Below are 24,571 nucleotides of genomic sequence, written 5' to 3'. Positions count from 1 at the left end.
CCCAAAGTGCTGAAATTACACGTGACATGAGCCACCACGTCTGGCTGAATGCATATTATTACCAAGAACTCACTTTATGTGAGTTTTATTAAATCTTAGCAATAACTGTATCAAGGAACTATAATCAGCTTTGTCTTATAGACGGTAACTGAGGCTTAGATGAGATCACCTGACTCAAGGCAATTGTGTGATCTTGCAGAATTAGTCCACGTCTGGAGTGGGTTCCTAGTCAATGATATTCAAGGACTGGCCTATCACACTGAAATAAGGGCAAGCAGCAGGAAACAGCAACACCAGACCAGAAGGAATTCTTTTTGACATGCTTTTGTAATGAAGCATTTTGGTGGATATTATGTTCCTGTTATGGGCTAAACTGTGTCCCCTTAAAATTCATATGCTGAAGTCCTAACTCCTAGGACCTCAGAATATGATTATATTTAGAGACAGGGTCTTCAAAGGGGTAATTAGGTTAAAATGAGTTTGAGTGGGTCTTAATCCAAAATGACTGGTGTCATTACAAGATGAGGAAATTTAGACAGACACACAGTTACAGAGGGAAGACCACATGAAGACACAAGGAGACAGTGGCCATGTACAAGATCACGACAGAGGCCTCGGGAGGAACCAACACAGCCAACACCTTGATTTCAGACTTGTGTTCCAGAATTGTGAGAAAATACGATTCCATTGTTTAAGTCACCCAGCTGGTGGCACTTTGCTATGGCAGCAAACTAATACAGTTCCTAAGTCACGAGCACTTGCTTCATTCCACAGAGCTCAGAGTTCAGTGACAGTCAGGAACAGCGGCATGGCTCACCCACGCCACTTTAAGACTGTCAATGACATCTGTTCAAATAAATTTATGTTCCCATCTCCCTAGGCAAGAAGAAAAATTTGTGCATTAATATGTGGAGAATAAGTAGGAGGGAAACAGGAGAGAGTTTCAGTACAGACATTTTATTCCCCTCAACCCCTATCCTCCAAAGATAAGATGTTCCCAGGGAAAATGCCCCTCGAGTAATTTTCTCGATTCTTTCTCACACACAGCAGGCACATACCTCCCTTCTAGCCAATCTGACCCAGGGCAAGAGCTTTAATGGGGGACAGGGAGAGGAGAAGAGGAGGCATCCCTGAGAACAGATAAGGAGAGTAAGTAAGATGGTTGCTCACAGGCAAGGGGCTGGGGGTGGAGTGACATGGAGAGGGTTGGGAGGGAGGGAAAAGCAGCAGGGGCCCAGCAAAGAGTTTCCTGTGCTGCCTCCCTACTCGCTTTCTTAAGAGCCAAACCTTTCAAGTGATGTGACAAGAAGAAGGAAAAAAAAAGGTCCAAGGATTAGGAGAATGAAAAATTAAGAGAATTTCCCTGCCCTTTTTTCCTTTTTTATACTTTCTCCAGTTCACTCTACTCTCCACCTCTCCCTCTTTCAAAATATCCTACATCACAGGTATTCTCACTGCCTATCAACCACCTATTCTGGGACCAAAGAACGGAAAGGAGGAGCAGTACATATAAAGGGGGCTGACCACAGATGGCCATACCTTCACCGCTTCCTATTGACCATACTTTGACTGTATCACAAACTCATCAGCCATCAACTAACTTACATTTGCACATCAGTTGTAGGAGACAGCTTCTGAGCTGTCTGCCAAGTCCAAACCCTCCTGCTCTGACTTCCACCTAGAGGACTGGGACTCTGGAGCACGTCTGACCTACGTGACCCCGGCCAGGAGTCCCATGGCTCAAGATGAGCAAATAAGCCTCTTACCTAGAAGTCTAATGTGGACTCACTACTCAATCTTTTTTGATTGCTGGTCAGTTTCCAGTCATTACAGGGAATATCAGTTGTCAGTTGGTTTGAGGCTAGGGGTGTCATTTTGAAGGCAGAAATTTTGTCCTACATCATACAAACAGAGAAAGTCAAAAAGAGAGAAGAATAAAAGAGACATAGGAGGAGAGGCAGTTGTCAGAGACCAGTTGCCCCAATAAAGTAATCCTGGATCCTGTACAACATCCGTTTCTGTCTTGTTTTTGGTCCCTTGGGTTCTTCATAAAAAAGTGTGTGTTTTTGCATAAGCTGATAGGTTTGTATTTGCAACCAAAGAGCCTTGATAAAATAGTGATTTACAATTTACTAAGCACTTGCAGGTACGATAGTTAGCTCATTTGGGACTCACAATATCCTGTGAAAATGAAGAGAGCAGTTTCTTTTACCTTGTGTAACAACTTAAGACATACAGGCCCTTGAGCACTGGTAGCTGTCTTCTCAGCACCCAGTCACTACCCTGAAAGGACATCCAGGTTACCCAGGAGTGAGAGGAGGACTCAAGGAGAGGCTCTGTGAGACGAGAGACATGGAGAGAGGGGCCAGGTGAAGGAGAACTAAGGCCACCCAGGCAAACTCCCGGTGAATGTTGCTACGTGAATGACCCCAGCCAACACAACAGAGAAGAGCAGAGCTGCTCTGTCAACCCATAGAATCATGAGAAATTATAGACTGTTGTTGTTTTAAGCCATTAACTTCTGGGACTGGCTTGTTACGTAACAAGAGATACATGAAATAGATGTTAGGCAGCTTCTCCTGTATCTCAAAGTTAAATAAATACAGCTTGTCTTCAGGTCTCCTAACTGATTGCAGTGATTTATTCACTGTGCTAAGATGTGGCTGAAAATGAGGAAAAATAACTCAAACGTGTCATTTAAATAACAGAAAACGAATTTTAGCTCAGAACACCCAGCTGTGATATTATCCTGTCAGCATGTAAATGAATTAAAAATATATGTATGTAAATGTGAACAAGTAGGACAGTGTTATTAAAATACTTGGTTACATGGTTACACAATGACTAAATGCTTTTCTTCTCTGTGTTGAAAGAATTTTTTTAAAAAAACCTACCAAATACAGAATATACAACAATGCTCATAGCAGTATTAGTTCTAATAGCAAAACAAAAAAAGAAACAACTCAATTACCCAGTGAGAGGAAAAAGAACAAATCATGATATATTCATAAATAGTGAAAATAAGGAACTACAGTTTCATGCATGAATAAATCTCAAAAATATAAATAAGTGAAAGAACAAAAACAACTTCATATCACTTATATAAAATCCCCAAAATACAACCCTTAGCAACATCTGTGGGAATACATATATAATAAAAGGAAAAATGAAAACCAAGTAAATACAAAATTCAAAATAGCAGGTTCCTTTAAGGGGAAGGAAATAGGAAACATTTGGGAAAAGGCACAGAGATGGCTCCAAACACATTGGTCATATTTCCTTTCTTTTATTTACTTATTTTTTTTTTGAGATGGAGTTTCGCTCTTGTTGCCCAGGCTGGAGTGCAATGGCGCAATCTCGGCTCACTGCAACCACCATCTCCCAGGTTCAAGCGATTCTCCAGCCTCAGCCTCCCGAGTAGCTGGGATTACCGGCATGCGTTGCCATGCCCACATAATTTTGGTACTTTTAGTAGAGACAGGGTTTCTCCATGTTGGTCAGGTCGGTCTCGAACTCCCGACCTCGGATGACCCGCCTGCCTCGGCCTCCCAAAGTTCTGGGATTATAGGTGTGAGTCACTGTGCCCAGCTCATATTTAAAAACAACCAAAGAATCTAGCAAAGGAAAATTAGCTTGTTCCAGATATATGTGCTTATTTCTGATACACAAAAATCAATCTAGCTCCCAAATGCTTAATATTATTTTTAAATAAAAAGGACACACTATAGAGATATATACTCGCAATTACACAGAAATAATGGCAAAGCCTCCTATAATTCATAACTCATCAAAATTGATACCAAAGGAAAAATATTTATTTAAATGTAGTGCTTAAAATATTTCATTTAGGCCAGGCATGGTGGCTCATGCCTGTAATCCCAGGACGTTGGGAGCCCATGGCAGGAGGATCACTGGAGGCCAGGAGTTTGAGACCAGTCTGGACAACATAGCAAGAACCCATCTCTAATTTTAAAAAGCTCCCTGAAGGGCAAGGCACCAAAAAAGAAAAAATAAAATTTCATTTGGCCCCTTTCCATTAGCTTTTTGGGACCTGCCTATATAATACCTGTTATACTTTCCCACCAACAAAATTCCCTTTAAGCTCAGGACACAGGTGCTTGTCATTCCAAGTGAGGGCCTGGTGAGTGACCTGGACTTCCCATCAATCTGCCTGTCCTGGACAGGGATCTCTGACAGGACCACACTGTGTGCTAAGAGACCCATACTCCTCTGGCAGAGCTGACTGCATCAGGAACAGACAGCTGACGTAAAGCCAATCAGTCATGGTCTGCCACCTGCTTGCCTCTCCAGCTTTATTCCTACTACTCTCCTCTGAGATCGATGCATTTGCTGTATCTTTCCTTTATAGCACCTTCCACAATTATCAAATAATCATACGTTTATTTCCGTGACTACTCTTTGATACCTGTCTTTCCTCCTAAACTGTAAGCTCCATGAGGGTAGAAACAGGGCGGTCTTTGCTCATTATTGTGTTCTACCAACAAGCATGATTCCTGACACACAGCAGGTGTTCAGTAAGTTTTGTAACAGGAAGAAGTGTAATATTATGTCACCTTTTTTCTAAAGTTTTCTTTTTTATTTCATTAAACTTATATGGAAATACACCCACTCTGAGCAGACCCAAAATTAAGACAAAGGAATCAAAGCTGTAAGAGAATCTGATGTATCCTCAAAGAGGGAAACACCAAAAAATGCTACAATAAATCTGACAAGTTTAAGGAGTTTACAGAAACATACCTGAATGAAGCTGAATTTTTCCAATAACACCTTCTACCAACCCCAAACAAATGGGATTCCAGGCAAGAAGTAGATCAGTAGCTAAAAGGAAATAGGAAGCAGTGATGAGAAAACATTCACCAGAAAATATATTAAAACAATATCTTTAGCAGCGTATTAAAAAAAATCAATGTCCCAAAAAAGTAGTATGAATATCCAAATGGAATACATTACCATAAAGCAGTTTGTGACAAAGTATTAAATGTGAGGCCTGAATAAGGCTTCGGATACAGTAAGGCTTCTGATAGTTAAGGGGAGAGCAGTAACAATCAGAAAATCTTCCCAGATAGGAAGCAGTACCTTGGCGCCCTACAGTGGAAGAACGGGGCCATTACACTACAAGAAGGCAAATGGAGGAGCTGCTTGTGGTCCTACAGCACAGAGCCAGTTCCGGATCCAAAGACAGGGCCTAAGAAATTGCCACAGAGCTGTCCACTTACTGGATCACACTCTGGAAAATACCTTTTCCCAAAGATGCTTATACCAAACAAAGAAATCCGGAAAGCAACTGCTCTTTTATATGACTTCCAGGACAAATACAATAGGAACTGTTTCCGTTTGAGTGCCTTCTATGTGCCAGGCATCTCAATCAGTGTTCCTCATCTAAACCACAGAACAGTGATTTGGGTGACAGTTTTCTCACTTCTTCCATATGAGAAATTAGATGACACAAGCTGGTTCCATTCTAGACACACAAGAGAGAAGCAAATTCATTACATGCAACAGATGCCTAAGGACAGGGTTGATTCTCGTGTGTGACCCAGACTGCAAAAGGTTATATACATGGTAATAAATGTAACATTTCTGGTAGTTCAACAGGTGAAGATTAGCAAGAATGAAAACGATATGTGTCTTGGCAGAAAATTAAAATTACATTTTCATTATTATCATTTGCAGTTTATTTTAGTGAAACTTACACTTAATCTGTAACTCACAAAGTAATTATACACTTAATAGTTTAGCCCCACAAATTCATTTGAGTTTTGACTATTGTATCTTGAATGTCTTTGTTATGATACATTCAACGGAAGGCAAAAAAAGCTGACTTGTCTTTGGCTGGATGCGATGGCTCACGCCTGTAATCCCAGCACTTTGGAAGGCTGAGGAGGGTGGATAGCCTGAGGTCAGGAGTTTGAGACCAGCCAGCCCACATGGTGAAACCTCATCTCTACAAAAATTAGCCAGGCATGGTGGCATGCACCTGTAGTCCCAGCTACTCAGGAGGCTGAGGCAGGAGAATGGCTTGAACCCAGGAGGTAGAGGTTGCAGTGAGCCAAGATCACGCCATAGCACTCCAGCCCAGGCGACAGTGCAATACTGTTTTTATTGCAAGAATTAAAGCAAAAGAAGAAATTTATTTTTTAAGGCTGTTATAATGCATTATCATTTCTAATCTTGACAACTCTGAGTTAAGTTTAAGAAGTCCCACTTTACAGATGAGGAGACAAATGCTGAGAAAAGTAAAACATGGTCAGATCATACCATGGATCGGATCAAGGCTGCTACCAAAAACCAGGTCTGCCTTTTAGCCCCTGCTCTAAACCATTCTGTTACAGTGTCTCCTTCAGAAATTATACATGGAACTAATCAGTAAGACAGTGATTTTTAAATAACATGTACTATAAAATCAAAGAAAAAAAACATCACCTATCCCACCACCCAGAGATAACTTCTTCAGCTACATTTCAGGGCGTTTGTTTGCATACATAACAAACCGCAGCACTATAAATAAGCATTATTGATGGCAGCCACAGCCTGTCTGGTTGCATCGGGGGAGGCGCAGCCAGGGCTGCACCCTCCAAGGAGCCAGCAGGGCAGAGAACAAGCGGGAGCGCTGCCCCCTACCAAGTTGGCCGGGTGGGAGCTCCATGCTCCTGGCACAGTTGCAGCCAGCAGAGGCTCCAGACCTGGGCATTCCTGCACTCTCAGGGACCCGGGAAGACCCCTCATCCCCCGCAGGCTCAGAAGTGCCTGCTCCCACTCCCTGCTCCCAGCACCTGCTCTGGTGCAGAGCGAGTTGTGGCCAAGCCCAGGCACCATCACGACCGGGTCGGGTGTGCACAGGCTCAGAGAGTGCTGACACACCAGCCCCCTGCCGCCTCAGCCTCTGCTGGACTTTGGGTGCTGATGAGCATGGGAAGGAGGCCAGCAGGGGTAAGGGCAGCTCCAAGTGGGCCTGCAGGCACCTCTCGGCCCAAACAGCCTGGGCAGTGGAGGGAGGCAGACACAGGTTCCTGCCCCGAAAGGGGCAGGTCACATGTAAAACCCCACCTTCAAGCCAGGGATGACCTAAAGCCTGGGGTCCAAGTTGCAGGTTCCGGGTGGAGTCTGTGGGCTGCAGTAAGAACTTAGGGTGCTTTCTCCAGGCCATCCGTGGCCTCCCATGAACTAATCAGTACACATTTCCTCCATTCTGAGCCCATAAAAATCCCAGACTCAGCCAGACTCATAGATGTCTGGACCACCAGCTGTGGGAGGGAGCTGCCCACTTCCGGTCTCCTCATCGGATGACCTGCCTGCAGAAAGGAGCTACCCACTTCAGGTCTCCTGAGAGCTCTTCTGGGGCTCAATGAAGCTGCTCTCTGCCTTGCTCACCCTCCAGTCATCCACGTACCTCGTGTACCTCACTCTTCCTGGACACAGGACCCCTAAATGTTGGGGCTGAAAAAGTTGTAACGCAAACAGGACCAAAACATGCCCCCACTCACCAGGTTGCGGGCAACAAGAAGGAGGGAAGGGCTGCAGCCCTTCAGGGACACCATACCTAGGGGCTCTCCAAGCCAGGGCTGTGACACCTTCTTTGGGGCTCTGCAGTTCCTGGCATCTCCAAGTTTCCAGGCATTACTGCATTCCCAGTGCCTGCAGTGGAAGCTGCTTGTGGTACGCCTGGTCCAGCCACAGCCTTGCACCAAGCCAGTGTCTGTACTGGTGCCTGGAGCTGCCTGCCCTGCCACGGCTGGCACACCTGGCTGTGCACAGTGGCTGGACCCCACGCTCACTCACACACCACTCGCCGCTCCGCACCTGGCTTGCCATTGGCAGGCATGGGATCTGGGCTGGTAGTGCAAGCCGAGCGCAGCTTACCAAGCCAAGAGGGTGGAAAAAGCCCAGTGGACCCAAGGAAAACTCAGGCAAAAGCACCACTGGCCACATAAGTGTCCAGGTGGAAAAGCAACACCCCAAGGATCCCATGACATTATAGTTCTTTAAATAATTTTTTCTAACATTTCTAACATAATTTTTCTAACATTTCATGAGTATTTTCTTCTTTAAAATATTCTTCAAGATTACAACTTCCTGGTGGCATAATATTCCAGTTAAGGAAGTACTTCCTCAAAGAAAACATTTAAGTGATTTGAAGTTTTTCCCCATCATAAAAAAACACTGTGATAAATGATGAATATTACGCAAATATTTGCCTCTCTAATTAATAGCTTTTGGATAGATTCCTGGGAATTAAATTAATAGGTTAAAACCTTAAAAATGTAAACTTCTCAAATAATACCAAATTGTTTGCTATAAAGGTTACATACCAAGTTAGATTTCTGCCAGAAGCACATGAATTTCTTTTTCAAATTAAAAAAAAAAATTTATTTAAAGCAAAGCCAGGCGCAGTGGCTCACGCCTGTAACCCCAACATTTTGGGAGGCCAAGGCAGGTGGACTGCTTGAGGCCAGGAGTTCAGCCTGGCCAACATGGCAAAAACCCACCTCCACTAAAAATGCACAAAAAATAAGCTGGGGGTGGTGGTGCATGCCTGTAATCCCAGCTTCTTGGGAGGCTGAGGCATGAGAATTGCTTGAACCAGGAGTGGAAGCTGCAGTGAACTGAGATCACACCACTGCACTCCAGCCTAGGGGACACAGCAAGATTCTGTCTCAAAAAATAATAATAATAATTTTGAGTTAAAAGTTTAGAATTTATCTAATTTTGCTCATTTGATGGCATCTGGCATCTATTGCCTAACATGATGTTTATTTCTTTTCTATTGCTGATAAGATTAAACACTTAATTATAAAATTGGCTACTTATTGCCAGGCATGGTGGCTCATGCCTGTAATCCCAGCACTTTGGAAGGCTGAGGTGGGAGGATCACCTGAGGTCAGGAGTTCAAGACCAGTCTGGCCAACACGGAAAAACCCCATCTCTACTAAAAATACAAAAATTAGCTGGGTGTGTTGGCACACGTCTGTAATCCCAGCCACTTGGGAGGCTGAGGCACAAGAATCGCTTGAATCCGGGAAGTGGAGGTTGCTGTGAGCCGAGATTACATCACTGCACTCAACTACAGCCTGGGCAACAGAGCAAGACTCTGCCTAAAAAAAAAAAAAAATTTGGCTGCTTATATGTCATGTCATCTTCTATGATTTTCTTGTTCATGCCTCCTAACAATTTTTCTTTATATCCTTCATTGACTTACGAGTTCCTTTCATATTAAGGACTTCAACTCTTTGACATGTTTGCAAATATTTTCAGTTTTTAATTTTTATATCTTTTGGCTTACAAAGTTGTTCCTTAGTATCAGTTACTGTATTTACTGATTTCATCTCTGTTAGTTGTTAACTATTTAACCCTAATGCCAGTGGAATAAAGATAACCCTGATTTCTTTCCAAATAGTGAGGCAGAATCCTGTATCAGGCAGGCCATGTCTCAACATCTGCCAACACAGATGCCCCTGCTAAGGAAAGAGCTCCAGCTACCCAGAACTGTGCCACCTTGACCTCAGATGTACAGACCACAGTTGTAGGACTCTACCCCTTGGGTACCAAATAAGCTTTAGGAATACAGAAGAGGAAGGCAAAAACAGAGTTAAAGCAGTCAGGGAGAGCCATGTAGAAGAAGTGGAGCATCAGGCACAAGGACAGCAGCAAGAAAAAATAATAGAGCAGATAAAAAAAAGTACAAGATTTGTTCTGGTATGTGCCCCATCATTGGAAAAACACGTATCAAGTACTTGCCAGGAACCAGACACTGTATCACGTTAAGATGATATAAAAATAATGAAGCAAACAGTGTAGATAACAGAAGACCAGTAGGTACACTGGAAATATGAATTGATAATGCTGGAAAAGTAAACTAAGGCCAACTGTGGAAAAACTTGAATAAACAGTAATGAGCCTGGCCAGGCACGGTGGCTCACACATGTAATCCCAGCACTTTGGGATGCCAAGACGGGCGGATCACAGGTCAGGAGTCCGAGACCAGCCTGACCAACATGGTGAAACTCCGTCTCTACTAAAAATACAAAAATTAGCCGGGCATGGTGGCGCATGCCTGTAATCCCAGTTACTCAGGAGGCTGAGGCAGGAGAATCACTTGAACCTGGGAGGCGGAGGTTGCAGTGAGCCGAGATCACGACACTGCATTCCAGCCTGAGTGACAGAGCAAGACTTCATCTCAAAAAACAAAAACAAAAACAAAAAAACAGTAATGAGCCTGAGCTTCCTAGAGACCATGGAAAGCAGATAATAAGTAAAGTAGGTAAAACAAGATTACAGTCAGGGATTACATCACAAAGTTGATGTAACTAAGGAAACCTTACCCAAAAGTTAAATTGTGTTTTCAATCATTTAGAAGGTCCATCATAAGAGATACTTTTACATCAAGACCTAGTGAACACATAGATGTATGCAGGTACCAGAAACAAAAGTTTCATGAAATAGTATTTGAAAAGAGGTGGAGATTGGGAGTAAGAAACCCACTTGGATTACTGCAAAAGTCTTGGCCTGAAATGACATGAAAGGTCATGGAGAAAAGAGCTCGAGAAAAAAAAAAAAGAAAAGAAAAAAATAACAAAAAAAAAGATTAAAAAAGAAAGAAAAAGAAAAGAGCTTAGGGAGTAAGCTGGTAGTGGGTGAAGAATCCACAGGAGGAGATAAACATGAAAGTCCTCAGAAGAAGCTACGTGGAGGACAGGGAGAGGGCAAATCAAAGATGACACTGAGACACCTATTCTCTCCTGAGTGGGAATGGATGAGGATATGAGTGAGAAGAGCAAGAGGGAGCATGGCAGAAAGGATATGGCATACAGCAGCTGAGAGGAAGGGCTGATGAGAACCTCCTCATTCAATACCCTTTTCCATCTTTGGCATTGTGAACCATGTAAATGCATCATCCAGTCAAGAAAATAAGATTTCAACTTAAAAAAAAAAAAAAAACTAGAAAAAAACTATTAAAAAAGTCTGTGTTGTAGTCTAATGACTAAAAACAATAGTCATTAGTAGTCCAGAATGAAAACCAGTTAAACCCATAAGACTGAGTTCATGATGAGATGATCAAGAAGAAACAACTGGATTTAAGAACAAGAGGAGGGACTAGGCTCAGTGGCTCAAGCCTATAATCCCAGCATTTTAGGAGACTGAGGCAGGAGGATTACTTGAGGTCAGGGGTTTGAGACCAGCTTGGGCAACACAGCAAGATCCCCTGTCTCTACAAAATATTAGCCAGGTGTGGTGGCATGCACCTGTAGTCCCAGCTACTCAGGAGGCTGAGGCAGGAGGATCACTCGAGCCCAGGAATTTGAGGCTGCAGGGAGCTCTGATGGTGCCACTGCACTCTAGCCTGGGGGACAGAGCGAGACTCCATCTCAAAAAAACAAAAAAGCAAAAACAAGAAAGAGATAAGATGTTGAATAAGGAAAAGAAGACAGGTGACAAAAAAAAAGCTACAGGTATAAAAGTTAACCTTGGAAAGGAAAGAAGATACTATCTGTTTCTTCTAAGTCTGGAAGAAAAGATGAAAGTCTAAACATAGAAATGGAGAAGAGAAGCAGACGAGTATATCCTATGCCCTTGACTCAGTAAAAACAGGAGTCAAAGTCGTCTTTGTTTTAGCAAGGGGAAGGACGGAGGAGTAATGGGGCACTGGAGGCTAGGTGTGGGAAAGGAATTTGGAAAGTCAATTTGCAAGTGTTCTATGTGCGCTTGAAATGTATGTATATTTTTTAATTCAGTGTTGTCAAGAAAAAGGGGGGGAGTCAATCCATTAGTGGGTCATCAAATCAATTTCGTATAAAGAGATCAGCATTAATAGCACTAAAACAGAATAGAAGAGAAAACAAAACCACAGTGTAAGGAGAAATACTTAATGAAACTTTGGTTTCTGGTACAACCTTGTGAATTTTGTCCAACTCCTCTACGTACCTGCTAATTTTTCTGACTGCTTCACCTGTTAGTTTTTGAGAGAGGTCTTACTTTTTAAAATCTCATGCTTTATTTTCTTCCTTATTTTTATATCTTTCAGGATTATTATATTTTCCTGGTGAACTGCTCTGCTTATCAGGATGTAATAACTGGTTTTATTTCAAATAATACTTTTTGCCCTAAAGTCTAGTTGGTATAACATTAATATTGTGAAAGAAACACATTAGGCATTAAAAAGGGATAAATATGAATATTGCTAACTACCAGTCCAACTCCCACAGCCTTGGGAATAAAGTCCAAATTCCCTGGAAAGGCTTGTGAGACCCTGCATGGGTTAGTCCTCTCCATCCCCCTCCTGCCCCCCACCCCCAGCAACCTAGCCTTCAGTCATCCTGAACTATGTGCAGCCTGGGCCCGGAATGCGACACCCCACCCACTTCTGCCTGCCCTTCATTCCAGACTTAGAACAAGGGTCAGTCCTCTTCCCGGACACATTCCCCACTCCACCCACACCCAGCAGAGCTGACCAGACTCTCTCATGTGGATCCCCTAAACCCTGCGCATATTCCCATCATGGCACCTTACTTTGGTTTAGTCCATATGTCATTACTGACTTGCCTGCCTCCTTGACTGAACAGGAATTCATCAGGAAGAGGAAGCTCATTTAGACCTTGTCTCCTCGAGCTTCTGTTCCCAGTGCATGGTACACAGAAAGCTCCCAAATGGACGGGTAAACATATGATGTAGAAAGTGGAGGCAAGTTGAAATCAGATAATTTGCACAGAATCATGCTGGAAGGATTTACTACTTAAAGTGGCAAAAGATAAAGTCATCATAGAGTCAGGTTGGAAGGATTTACTACTTATGGTGGCAAAAGTAAAGTCATCTCATCTGGGCTATTTGAGACAAAGACATTAAGGCTGGCATAGGTAAAGTAACTGCCCAACACTGCACAGCTTGTTAACATCAAAACACTTTCCCACTCTCAGACTAGGGCTCTTTTTTTTTTTTTTTTTTTTTTCAGATGGAGTTTTGTTCTTGTCGCCCAGGCTGGAGTATAATGGCACAATCTCGGCTCACCACAACCTCCACCTCCCAGGTTCAAGCAATTCTCTTGCCTCAACCTCCCAAGTAGCTGGGATTACAGGCATGCGCCACCACACCTGGCTAATTTTGTATTTTTAGAAGAGACGAGGTTTGGTCATATTGGTCAGACTGGTCTCAAACTCCCAGGCTCAGGTGACCCACGCATCTTGGCCTCTCAAAGTGCTGGGATTACAGGCGTGAGCTACCGCACCCAGTCAGACCAGGGCTCTTTCTAACACCGTAAGTTTCCCTACCAAATTATCTCTGGTGTAATCCTCTCATATTTGTATGGGGCTTTCAGCTCAGGACCATCATCCCAGGTACTCCAAAATGCCTTTTTTTTTTTTTTCACCAAGTCCTATTGGTTGTATCTCCCCAATAACTGATGAATCTTTCACTTCTCTTGACCCCTACTGCTACTATCCTTGCCCAGGGCCAAGACCTTCACCATCTGGATCATTTAAAAAGCTGTTGTCTGGCCAAGCGCAGTGGCTCATGCCTGTAATCTCAGCACTTTGGGAGGCCGAGGCAGGTGGATCATGAGGTCAAGAGTTCAAGACCAGCCTGGCCAAGATAGTGAAACCCTGTCTCTATTAAAAATACAAAAAAAATTAACCAGGCGTGGTGGTGAGCACCTGTAATCCCAGCTACTCGGGAGACTGAAGCAGAGAATTGCTTGAATCCAGGAGGCAGAGGTTGCAGTGAGCTGAGATCACACCACTGCACTCCAGCCTGGGCAACAGCGCGAAACTCTGTCTCAAAAAATAAATAAATAAAATAAAAAATAAAAAGCTGTTGTCAGGCCAGGCGCGGTGGCTCATGCCTATAATCCCAGCACTTTGGGAGGCTGAGGAGGGCAGATCACTTGAGGTCAGGAGTTCGAGACCAGTCTGGTCAACACGGTAAAACCCCATCTCTACTAAAAATACAAAAATTAGCCAGTCGTGGTGGCGGGCACCTGTACTCCCAGCTACTTGGGAGGCCCAGGTGGGAGAATCGCTTGAACCTGAGAGGCAGAGGTTGCAGTGAGCTGAGATCTCACTAATGCACTCCAGCCTGGGCAACACAGTGAGACTCCGTCTCAAAAAATAATAATAATAAATAAAAACTGTTGTTGGCCTCTAGCAGGCTGCTTAACACATAACAGACACTCAAATGTCTACTGAAGGCAAAGAAGACTCTAAATAGTTCGGTACTGCTGGCCATGCAGAATAAGACAGGGAGCAGGAAGAATGAGGCTAAAGAACTAAACAGGAACCCACTCAGCCGGACAACAGGTAGTAAAATTAGGAGCTGCCTCCTCCAGCAGAGCAGATTTGGATTTGAGATAGAACACAGGACAAATGTGTAGAGGATGAACGTGAAGGGGCCTGAAGCCAGAGAGTCAGGTTACAGGTAAGAATGTGCTAGGACTGGGGCTGACTGTAGAACTGGAAAGCTGGACAGAATTCAGCTACTTGGATGTGCTATAGATGCAGTCTGCATTTGGTGTGCTGGGTGAAGAATCCTCGCTCTACTACAGTCTCTGAATCCCTCTCACCTTCAGTTTCCTCCTTTGTAAACAGAATTCCATCTAACTTAGCCGGACACCTGTAGTCCCAGGTTTTCATGAGGATTACATGCATTATGTGAAAAGTGCCCAGCATCTGTCACCTCAGGTTGAGAAACGTGTATGTATTTAAAACTCCAGGCTCCTACCATTCAGTAACCTCTCCATAATTTTTTTTAGGGTCTTCATACGGCTTAAAATAAAAATGTATGGGGCCAGGCACAGTGGCTCACGCCTGTGATCCCAGCACTTTGGGAGGCTGAGGCAGGTGGATGATGAGGTCAGGAGTTTGAAGACCAGCCTGGCCAACATGGTGAAACCCTGTCTCTATTAAAAACACAAAAATTAGCTGGATGTGGTGGTGGGCGCCTGTAATTCCAGGCATGGGAGACTGAGGCAGGAGAATCACTTCAAACTGGAAGGCAGAGGTTGCAATGAGCCAAGATGGTGCCACTGCACTCCAGCCTGGGCGAAAGAGCGAAACTCCGCCTCAAAAAAAAAAAGAAAACAGTATGAAAGAAAAAACCCAACTTCAATACATTTTTCAATTACTAAACCTCATGGTAGAACCATAATTCCTGAATGCCTTCTCAGAGTAATAAATGCTTCATGGAAATATCTTAATGCCTAGATATGCCCCAGAATTCTATTTTCTCAGAACGGGAAACACTGACCTGCAGCTCTGAAACAGCATAAAACTGGGCATCCAGCATTCAGTCCCAACAACCAAATTCTGGTTCAAATGGTAAATCAAGCATGACTGCAAACTTCCTCCCCCGCCCCACACCCCCTACAGACACATGAGAGATGGAGAATCTAGAAAGGTAGAATCTCAAGGGAGGTAAAAAACATGCTTGGGAAAGACATGGATACTGGTAAACTCCAGTTCCATATGTGAATAAGTATGAGGTCCTAAGGCTGGGGAAACTACAGAAGAATATAAATAGAAAATGTAACTTTTAATGAGCAACAGAAAGATACCTGACAACATTTCAGTCATCCAATAGAAAATAGGGGGAAAATGGCAGGAGCAATACAAATAAAGAAAGCATAATAAATTGAAAACATAAATAAAAGGTAGAAATAACTTCTAATACATTTATAGTTACAATAAATGTAAACAGTTTCAACTAACCAATGAAAAGACAGACTATTGGCTGGGTGTGGTACTCACACCTGTAAACCAACACTTTGGGAGGCTGAGACACGCAGATTGCTTGAGCCCAGGAGTTCAAGACCAGTCTGGGCAACATGGTGAAACACCATTTCTACAAAAAATACAAAAAATTAGCCAGGCACCTGTAGTTCCAGCCACCCAGGAGGCTAAAGTGGGAGGATCACCTGAGCCCAGGAGGTCAGGGATACAGTGACCCATGATCACGCCACTGCACTCCAGCCTGGGTGACAAAGTGAGACCCTATCTCAAAAAAAAAAAAAAGAAATAAATAAAGATAAACGATTAAGTCTGAACCCCTCTATCAAGTTTATTTAATTCTATGGCAATTTACAGTTTACCACTATATACCTGCAGTCCAGCATAACAGGCACTCATTCAATAGTTATTGAACAAAATTTTAAAAAAGCATCAAAGAGTAAAACTAAATTTTTCCTACCAATTGCTTATTTTCATTGACTTGTAATAAGAATACCATCCTAAGTTTTTATTGTTTTTGAAGTTAGCCCCAAAATATCAGTCTTTGCTATGCAGGCACTTTTATTTATGTATTTATTTTCTTCTTTTATACAAACCAGGAATGAGCTTGGATTTTTAATTTCAGATGCTTTTAATAATAAATGCATTTATCTTTCAATAAATATAATACATCATGAGAATATGGTTTCTTAAAATGAAAGACTCACCTAAAACTTCTGGGCAATGTTTTTTTTTCCCTTGAGACAAGGTCTCACTCTGTTACCCAGACTGAAGTGCAGTAGCATGATCATAACTAACTGCAGCCTCCAACTCCTGAACTCAATCGATCCTCTCACCTCAGCCTCCCAAGCAGCTGGGAATACAGGCACACACCATGGTGTTCAGCTCATTTTTTTTTTTAACTTTTTTTTTTTTTTTCAGTAGGGATAAGGTCTATCTATATTGCCCAGGCTGATCTCAAACTCCTGGACTCAAGTGATCCTCCCCCATCAGCCTTCCAAAATGCTGGGATTACAGGCATGAGCCACCATGCCTGGCCTGGGCAATTTAAATTATCTTGAAATCTTTATATTATCTTGAAAACTCTAGCAGGTGCACATAACTTCTCATACTAATATAGAGATAAGAGACACAAGACGATAGAGGAAGTCCTGAAGCAGGTACTGTAATTGACACAAGAAGGGAGACTATGTGTGTCGTGTCGAGCTGCTCTGACTTTGCTGCCTGGTATAGCGCCTGGCATACAGCTGACACTTCAAAATGTGTGTATGTATTTAAAATCTGTGGTTTTTCACTAAAGAAATAAAACAAGTTGGCATTAAAAAGTCTGTCCGTACAGAGGACATGTGTAGATAGTATTAGTCCAGGCATAAGCAGCAATTGCCCTTAGTAGTGGATATCCTACTGACCATATTAATGGCTACTCTGGGGACAGAAGGCACTGGAATGGCAGAGAAAATGGCCAGCAGACTCATACTATCCTTCTGCAAAGAATAACCATGTAACTGATCTAATCCAACAAATGTATTGTTTTCTGATCTTTCCTTCAGAAGGTATACTCTAATGTGACATACAAATTCAAAAAAAAAATTTTAATTCACAAATTGTAAAAGATCATCAACGTTATCTATAAGGAAGGGTTGCTTATAAGAGTATAGCATTTTTGAAATAATGCCAAATTTTAGTGAAATAATAATGTAACATACACCCGAAGTCATAAGTATTTGCAATAAGCTCAACTGTTTGACCCATCAGGTCAACATTTCCACTCTTATTGCAGATCCATTTGGCAGTACATGGCTTCTATTTTCATATGCCCTCCTCTTCCTGGTACACAGAAAACAACTGATTAAGTACTGTGTGCCTGCACAGAGCATGAGTCACTCATTCCAAGATGGAAGAATGAAGGCACTCCCTCAGCCCAAGAACAAGCCTGGGTTTTAAAGCACAGCTGCTGAAGCTTATAGGCACTTTCACTGTGTCTTAAAAGAAAAAAAAAAAAAGGTATCAGGGTATGTATAAATAATCAGACCCATATTTCATTTCCTGCTAAAGACAAAGGATATTACTGCTCTAAAAAGACAATCACCAACACAAAATCAAACAGATGAGGAAAAGGGTTTTAGAATGAGAAACTAAAAGTTCCAATAGTTAGCTCATCTATGCTTTAATTCTCAGAATTTAATTAGGCCAGGAAAACAGGTTAAGGAATAATTTGATTCAGGTGCTATCTTATAAATGCAAAGTTTGATACACATTTCCTTGAACTCTCTAACGGTAATTATTCTCCAGCATTCCACAAGCTAAAGAGCTAATCCAATTTAGAAGGTCTAGCAGCTGGTGATTCCCCAGTCTTAAATCTAACTCAGTGGTTATCAGTGCTGGCTGCTCATTACCATCATCTAGGAGCTTTATAGTACTAATCCCTGAACATCAGAGATGGTCTCAATTGGTTAGGGCAGGGCCCTGGAATAGGTATTCTTTAAATCTCCCCCTGGTGATTCTAATGTACAGCCAGCTTGAGAATCACTAGTGCACATGATTATAGGTCACTGGGAAGGACCTGTATTAGTAACTTGGTCTTATCAGTCTGACTGAAAGATGACGCCTGTAGCACACACAACTTTAAACTCTCATGTAATAAAGTAATATAAACTGCATAAAGATCTCATAATATAGGGAGGTGGCATAAAAGCTGGTCTGAACTAGCAGAAGGAAATACACTTCAAAAAGTAACCACAAGAATATTTAAAAGATTAGAGATACCACCTAGAAAAGAAACTTAATTTCCAGGCCAGGCACATCAGCTCATATCTGTAATCCCAGCACTGTGGACGGCCCAGAGAGGAGGATCACTTGAGCCCAGGGGTTTGAGACCAGCCTGGACAATATAGCGAGACTCTGTCTCTATAAAAAATAAAACATAAAAAAAAACCTTCGCCAGGTGTGGTGGTACCCACCTGTAATCCTAGTTACTCAGGAGGCTGAGGCGGGAGGATCACCCAAGCCCAGGAGTTCAAGGCTGCAGTGAGCTATCCCACATTCCAGCCTGGGCGACAGAGCACAAGACCCTGTCTCAAAAAAAAAATAAAAATTTCTAGACATTTTTATTTAAAAAGGGATCTAATTACAGCACAGCAAGACAGCCACAAAGTTTTGATCATCATGAAGGAAATTAGAAATTGGTTCTTACACAATATCCAAACACAAAATTGTTGATTCTCTACACAAAGCATAAAGTCCTAACTGTCGCATCTCAAGAAAAGACCCAAAGCAACTCAAAAAAGAACAGAGGACAACTAAAGAAAAGGACTTTCATGAAAGGTCACACAATGTAATTAGGTCATTTCAGCCTAGGAGGACCTGATGGAAATGAACACAATTATGAAAGAAATCAACTTACCTGTATACCACTTAATACCAGTATAGGAAACCTACACATTTAAAAGTCATGGTTTGGGCTGGGTGCAGTGGCTCATGCCTGTAATCCGAGAACTTTGGGAGGTTGAGCAGGAGGACTACTTGAAGCCAGGAGTTCAAGACTAACCTGGCCGACATAGTGAGACCCCGTCTCTATTATTTAAAAAAAATGAAAAATCATGGTTTGGGAATGAAAAAGGAAGTACAGCTTAAATTACAACTTTCCAAACTCATTACCTTAAGAATCTGACAGTAACAACCACCTCAAACAAAGATTAGATAAATCCTTGGGTGATGTATTCATAATGCATCACCCAAGAAATATAGCAATGTGTTGGGATAGACCCCTCACCTTTTGCTGTCCCCAAAACTGTCTTTTGATATCACTTTCAAAAACAGGATTTTGAGAGCTAAATCAAAGCACAGATGAGCTAAGAATCAGTATTTTCCTTTCCTCATTTTAGAGCTATTAACAGAGAAGCGTAAAATTAGCAATTCCATCATTAAATAGATGTAACCTTTCTCCCAGTTGGTGTTTAAATAATTTCCTGGCCGGGCGCGGTGGCTCAAGCCTGTAATCCCAGCACTCTGGGAGGCCGAGGCGGGCAGATCACAAGGTCAGGAGTTCAAGACCAGCCTGACCAACATGGTGAAACCCCATCTCTACTAAAAATACAAAAATTAGCCAGGCACGGTGGTGCACGCCTGTAATCCCAGCTACTTGGGAGGCTGAGGCAAGAGAATCGCTTGAACCCGGGAGGCAGAGATTGCAGTGAGCCGAGATCACACCACTGTACTCCAGCCTGGGCAACAGAGCAATACTCCATCTCAAAAATTAAAAAAAAAAAATTCCTATCTTTTCCTGAAACTTGTTTTCAAAATTTATTTACTCTATCCCATCTACGATTGTTTGTACAGTCATCCTACCACCACAGGTCCTCATCAACAGACAGCTACCTTCAAACCTGATCAGGTCTAGGATTTGCGATTTTACTTGACCTCAAATGGCTCTATGTTACAGCTCCATCAGGGTATCTGCCTCTATAGAATGTGTGTCTCTCCTCCATCAGGCCACATCCTCTGCCAGGATAAGGATGGTGTTTTAAGTATCTTTTTACTTTGGCATATGCCTAGCAGACAGGTCTTCAGTAACTGTTTGTAAAAGGATTAAACAACTCAAAGAATTTTTTTTTTTTTTTTTTTTTTGAGAGAGAGTTTCGCTCTTGTTGCCCAGGCTGGAGTGCAATGGTGCGATCTCGGCTCACTGCAACCTCCGCCTCCCCGGTTCCAGCGATTCTCCTGCCTCAGTCTCCCGAGTAGCTGGATTACAGGCGCTCGCCACCACGTCTGGCTAATTTCTGCATTTTCAGTAGAGACAGGATTTCACCATGTTGGCCAGGCAGGTCTCAAACTACTGACCTCAGGTGATCTGCCCACCTCAGCCTCCCAAAGTGGCTGGGATTACAGGCATAAGCCACTGCGCCCGGCCTACAGAATTTTAGGCAATGTAATTTGTTAGGAGAAATAAATATAATACTAAATTAGTTAGATGTTGGGGGGTAAGGGCTGCTTCTTCAAGAAAAGTATTTGGAAGGTGCAAATGGGAGTAAATGACACAGCTACACAGATGAATTCTGGAAGTCCCTGCCTAGAAAAGAGACTGTTACTCTTCTAAACTCCCAGGTCCACCCAACACAGTTGCTCCCTGGGAGGACATTCTTTAAGCTGGAAATAGGAGAATGTTTATATCTGTTATAAAAACAATGTATAATGATACTGCGAAACATCAATATTATACCTGCAAATTACTAAAATTGAGAGCATTATGGGATGTTTTTAATTTCCTAACATTTCAGTTAGATAACTGCTTCAAATCATCCATATTGACATTGCAGAAATTGTGAAATTTGAAATTCAGTGTTAACTTCAAAGTGAAAAGCTGTTTCAAAGAATGAGATTCATAAAGAAAATTGCCTCAGTATTTTAAAGTATCCCACTACCAAGTTTAAAAAATGCAAGGGTAAACTTGAAGGAACCTGAAATTAAAATAAAATAACCTAAATGAAAAAAAAAAAAATCAGGGAACACTGACCTAAAATCAACCTGTATTTCAGACTTACCAAAGCAAGAATGTGTGGATGCTATTTTGTGAATGAAAGCAGATCCCTTAAGAGTCTCCAACAACCAGAAAATGAGTCATCCTAAAAACATGTGATTTAATTAAGATACCACCAGTAAGTCTTGCGAAGGTACTGTAATGCTGAATGTTCAGAGTTCATCCTCACTTTACAAATATTATTTATACATTATCACTTAATGTGTTATCAATAGCTACTGATAACCTTTAACAATCATTATTTCCCTATGTTGTTAAACATACTGATTCAAACGTTCTCCTCAGCTCAATTATGGGCAGCTGACACATAATGACTACGACTTACATCAGCTAAGGACTTAGATTGACTAGAGGCTCTGTGACATTGCTGCTACTTCTCAAACCTCTGTTTGCAAAGGTAGATTTTTAAAGGTTATGTTTTAAAATATATTTGAACAGGAATAGAACCATTTACAAAAAGACACACAAAGAGGTAGGTAGTAATACAGTTTGTAAAGTTCTAATGCATTTAATTCCCCATAAAACCATGCCAAAACAAGGTTGGACTATGATTCTGAGAATGTATTGAATCAAGAGCACATTGATTCTGCTACTGGGTGCAGTGGCTCATGCCTGTAATCCGAGAACTTTGGGAGGTTGAGCAGGAGGACTGCTTGAGGCCAGGAGTTCGAGACTAACCTGGCCAACATAGTGAGACCCCCGTCTCTATTATTTTAAAAAAAATGAAAAATCACGGTTTGGGAAGGAAAAAGGAAGTACAGCTTAAATTACAACTTTCCAAACTCATTACCTTAAGAACCTGAAAGTAACAACCACCTCAAACAAAGATTAGATAAATCCTTGGGTGATGCATTCATAATGCACCCAAAAAACATGGCAGTGTGTTGGGATATACCCCAAACTAGTTTGATCAAACTAGTTTGATTTTCAAGTAGTCCAGTATTATCTGCAAATACATGAACAAATTCCATCATAAAAATTCCATCACTAAAATTAGCAACAACAACCTCCTCTGCACAAGGGCCGGTTTGGAAAAAATAAAGAAGTCTATAGGTCCCATGTATTTTTATTCAGAAAGAAAATAAATTTAATGAATTCCACAGGCTTAAGAGTGAAATTCCTACTTCACTGAATAAAATGACAGTGAGAAATTTGCACGACTTTTTTAGGTGGCCAAGAGAGGCAGTGTGTTTCAGTCTTTTGTTCTTATATTCTCCCTTTAAACTTCCCTATAACCCCTTTGCTGCTCAAACTATACAAGGTAGACCAGGGACTAGAATTATTTCAATTCATTCAATACAACTTTCACAGAAAACCTGCTATGGGCCAGGTGATAAGTCTCGTCCTCTTTCTCCATGCCAGGGGGTTGTTTAGGCCAGGCAAGTGGGACAAGCAGGGACCTGAACCAATGCAGCCAGGTTCCCCAAAGACTAAGCTGTCAGTACACCTTAGTTTCTGGCACCTTCACAATCTACTAAAAAAAAACAACAAAACTTGATACTACCTCTCCTCTAAAGCATGCCTTTGGCAAGTCTTGGCCTCTGCTGGCCAGGGCCTGGCCAAAACACAAGTGTCTAGGAACCAGTGATTCTACAAAGGCTCTCCCTTCTTTGAAGGTAGTTTTGCCCTACAGGCTTCTCCTCCATTTCACCTCTGCTGTGCATGCTCTGAAAGGATGTCTATGAAATTGGATCTAGGACTGGTGAAAAGCTACACTGAGAAAGGCTTCAGGTTGCTCATTCCTGGAGGAAATAGTTCCCAATGAGTAACATATCAATGTTTCTGCTCAAAGATCTACCCTGTATCTATTCCCTTCCCAAACTGCAGATGTTCCAAACACTTAAGAGGAGAAACCAGATCAACTGACGGTAGCTGGAAAAACTACTACTAGTCAATTCATTACATAACAACATTCCCTGTAACTATATGAATTTTGCAAGAAAGTCAGTGCAGGCATAGGGTCAATGAACAAATCAGTTATCACATTATTAGCCTTTTCTTTCTACATAGCGCCTTCCTCAATGTGCTCGCTTTGACATTTGAGAGGCTATTTAATTCTCTATACAGGCTACACTATAATGATTAGGATAGCTAAAGATACATTTCAGCTATTATCCATGAAAATATAAATCCTATCACTTTCTAGTCAAGAAGGTAGAAAGGTTCATAAAACGTTTTTGTCAATACTGAGGAAAACCTGGTATTACAGTCAAACACTGGGTTAGAGCCTGGCTCTCCCTCTGTGAACTTGGTCAAATTACTTCTCTGTGCCTCAGTTTCCTCATCTGTAAAATGAGGATAATAATGAAACCCTCCTCCCAAGGTTTACTGTGGAGATGAAATGAAATAACACATGTAAACGTCACAGAACAGTGTCTGGCTCAGAAAAGTACTCAGTTGCAGCTGGGATTACAGGCCAGTCGCGGTGGCTCACACCTGTAATCCCAGCACTTTTGGGAGGCCGAAGCGGGCAGATCACCTGAGGTCAGGAGTTCAAGACCAACTTGGCCAATATGGCAAAACCCCGTCTCTACTAAAAGTACAAAACTTAGCCAGGCGTGGTGGCAGTCGCCAGTAATCCCAGCTACTCAGGAGGCTGAGGCAGAGGGAATTGCTTGAACCCGGGAAGCAGAGATTGCAGTGAGCCGAGATCATGCCACTGTACTCCAGCCTGGGCAACAGAGCAAACCTCTGTCTCAAAAAAAAAAAAAAAAAAGAAAGAAAGAAAGAAAATAAAATCGCTCAAGAAATAAAAGCTGTTATTATTAGCTGCTCTTAATCTCAGGTAATGATGTAGACAACAAAATACACACAAAAACCTCCCTCAATCTGTAAAACCTGATCCCAAAAATTGTCAGTTACCTTAGAAAGACCTTGTCCTCCTGCCAGGCATGGTGGCTCACGCCTGCAATCCCAGCACTTTGGGAGGCCGAGGCAGGCGGAATGCCTGAGCTCAGAAGTTCGAGACCAGCGTGGGCAATGTGGTGAAACCCTGTCTCTACTAAAAACACAAAAAATTAGCCGGGCGTGGTGGCAGGCACCTGTAGTCCCAGATACTCAGGAGGCTGCAGCACGAGAATCGCTTGAAACCTGGAGGCCGAGGTTGCAGTGGGCAAAGATCATGCCACAACACTCCAGCCTGGGCGACAGAGCAAGACTGTCTACACACACACACACACACACACAAAACCACTTGTCTTCTTTTATTTAAGCCAAAAATGAGTGGTGGGTGAAAACATGGTAAAGATAAGTCTTTTCTTTTTTTTTTTTTTTTTTTTTTTTTTTTTTTTTTTTTTTTTTTTTTTTT

At 42.2% G+C, this 24,571-nt stretch overlaps 1 protein-coding gene across 1 annotated transcript in view; it reads right to left on the bottom strand.

Annotated features, from left to right (window-relative positions):
* INPP5F (inositol polyphosphate-5-phosphatase F) overlaps nt 1-24,571 on the bottom strand; it is a 105,794-nt gene that overhangs the window by 74,511 nt on the left and 6,712 nt on the right. Inside the window, exon 2 of the mRNA XM_025397123.1 lies at nt 4,759-4,839. Within this exon, the coding sequence (XP_025252908.1) occupies nt 4,759-4,839 (81 nt within the window). The remainder of the gene's footprint in view (nt 1-4,758; nt 4,840-24,571) is intronic.

Source organism: Theropithecus gelada, chromosome 9, assembly GCF_003255815.1.
Source record: "Theropithecus gelada isolate Dixy chromosome 9, Tgel_1.0, whole genome shotgun sequence".
Taxonomy (NCBI): Eukaryota; Metazoa; Chordata; class Mammalia; order Primates; family Cercopithecidae; genus Theropithecus; species Theropithecus gelada.
This window is presented reverse-complemented; position numbering and strand designations above follow the sequence as displayed.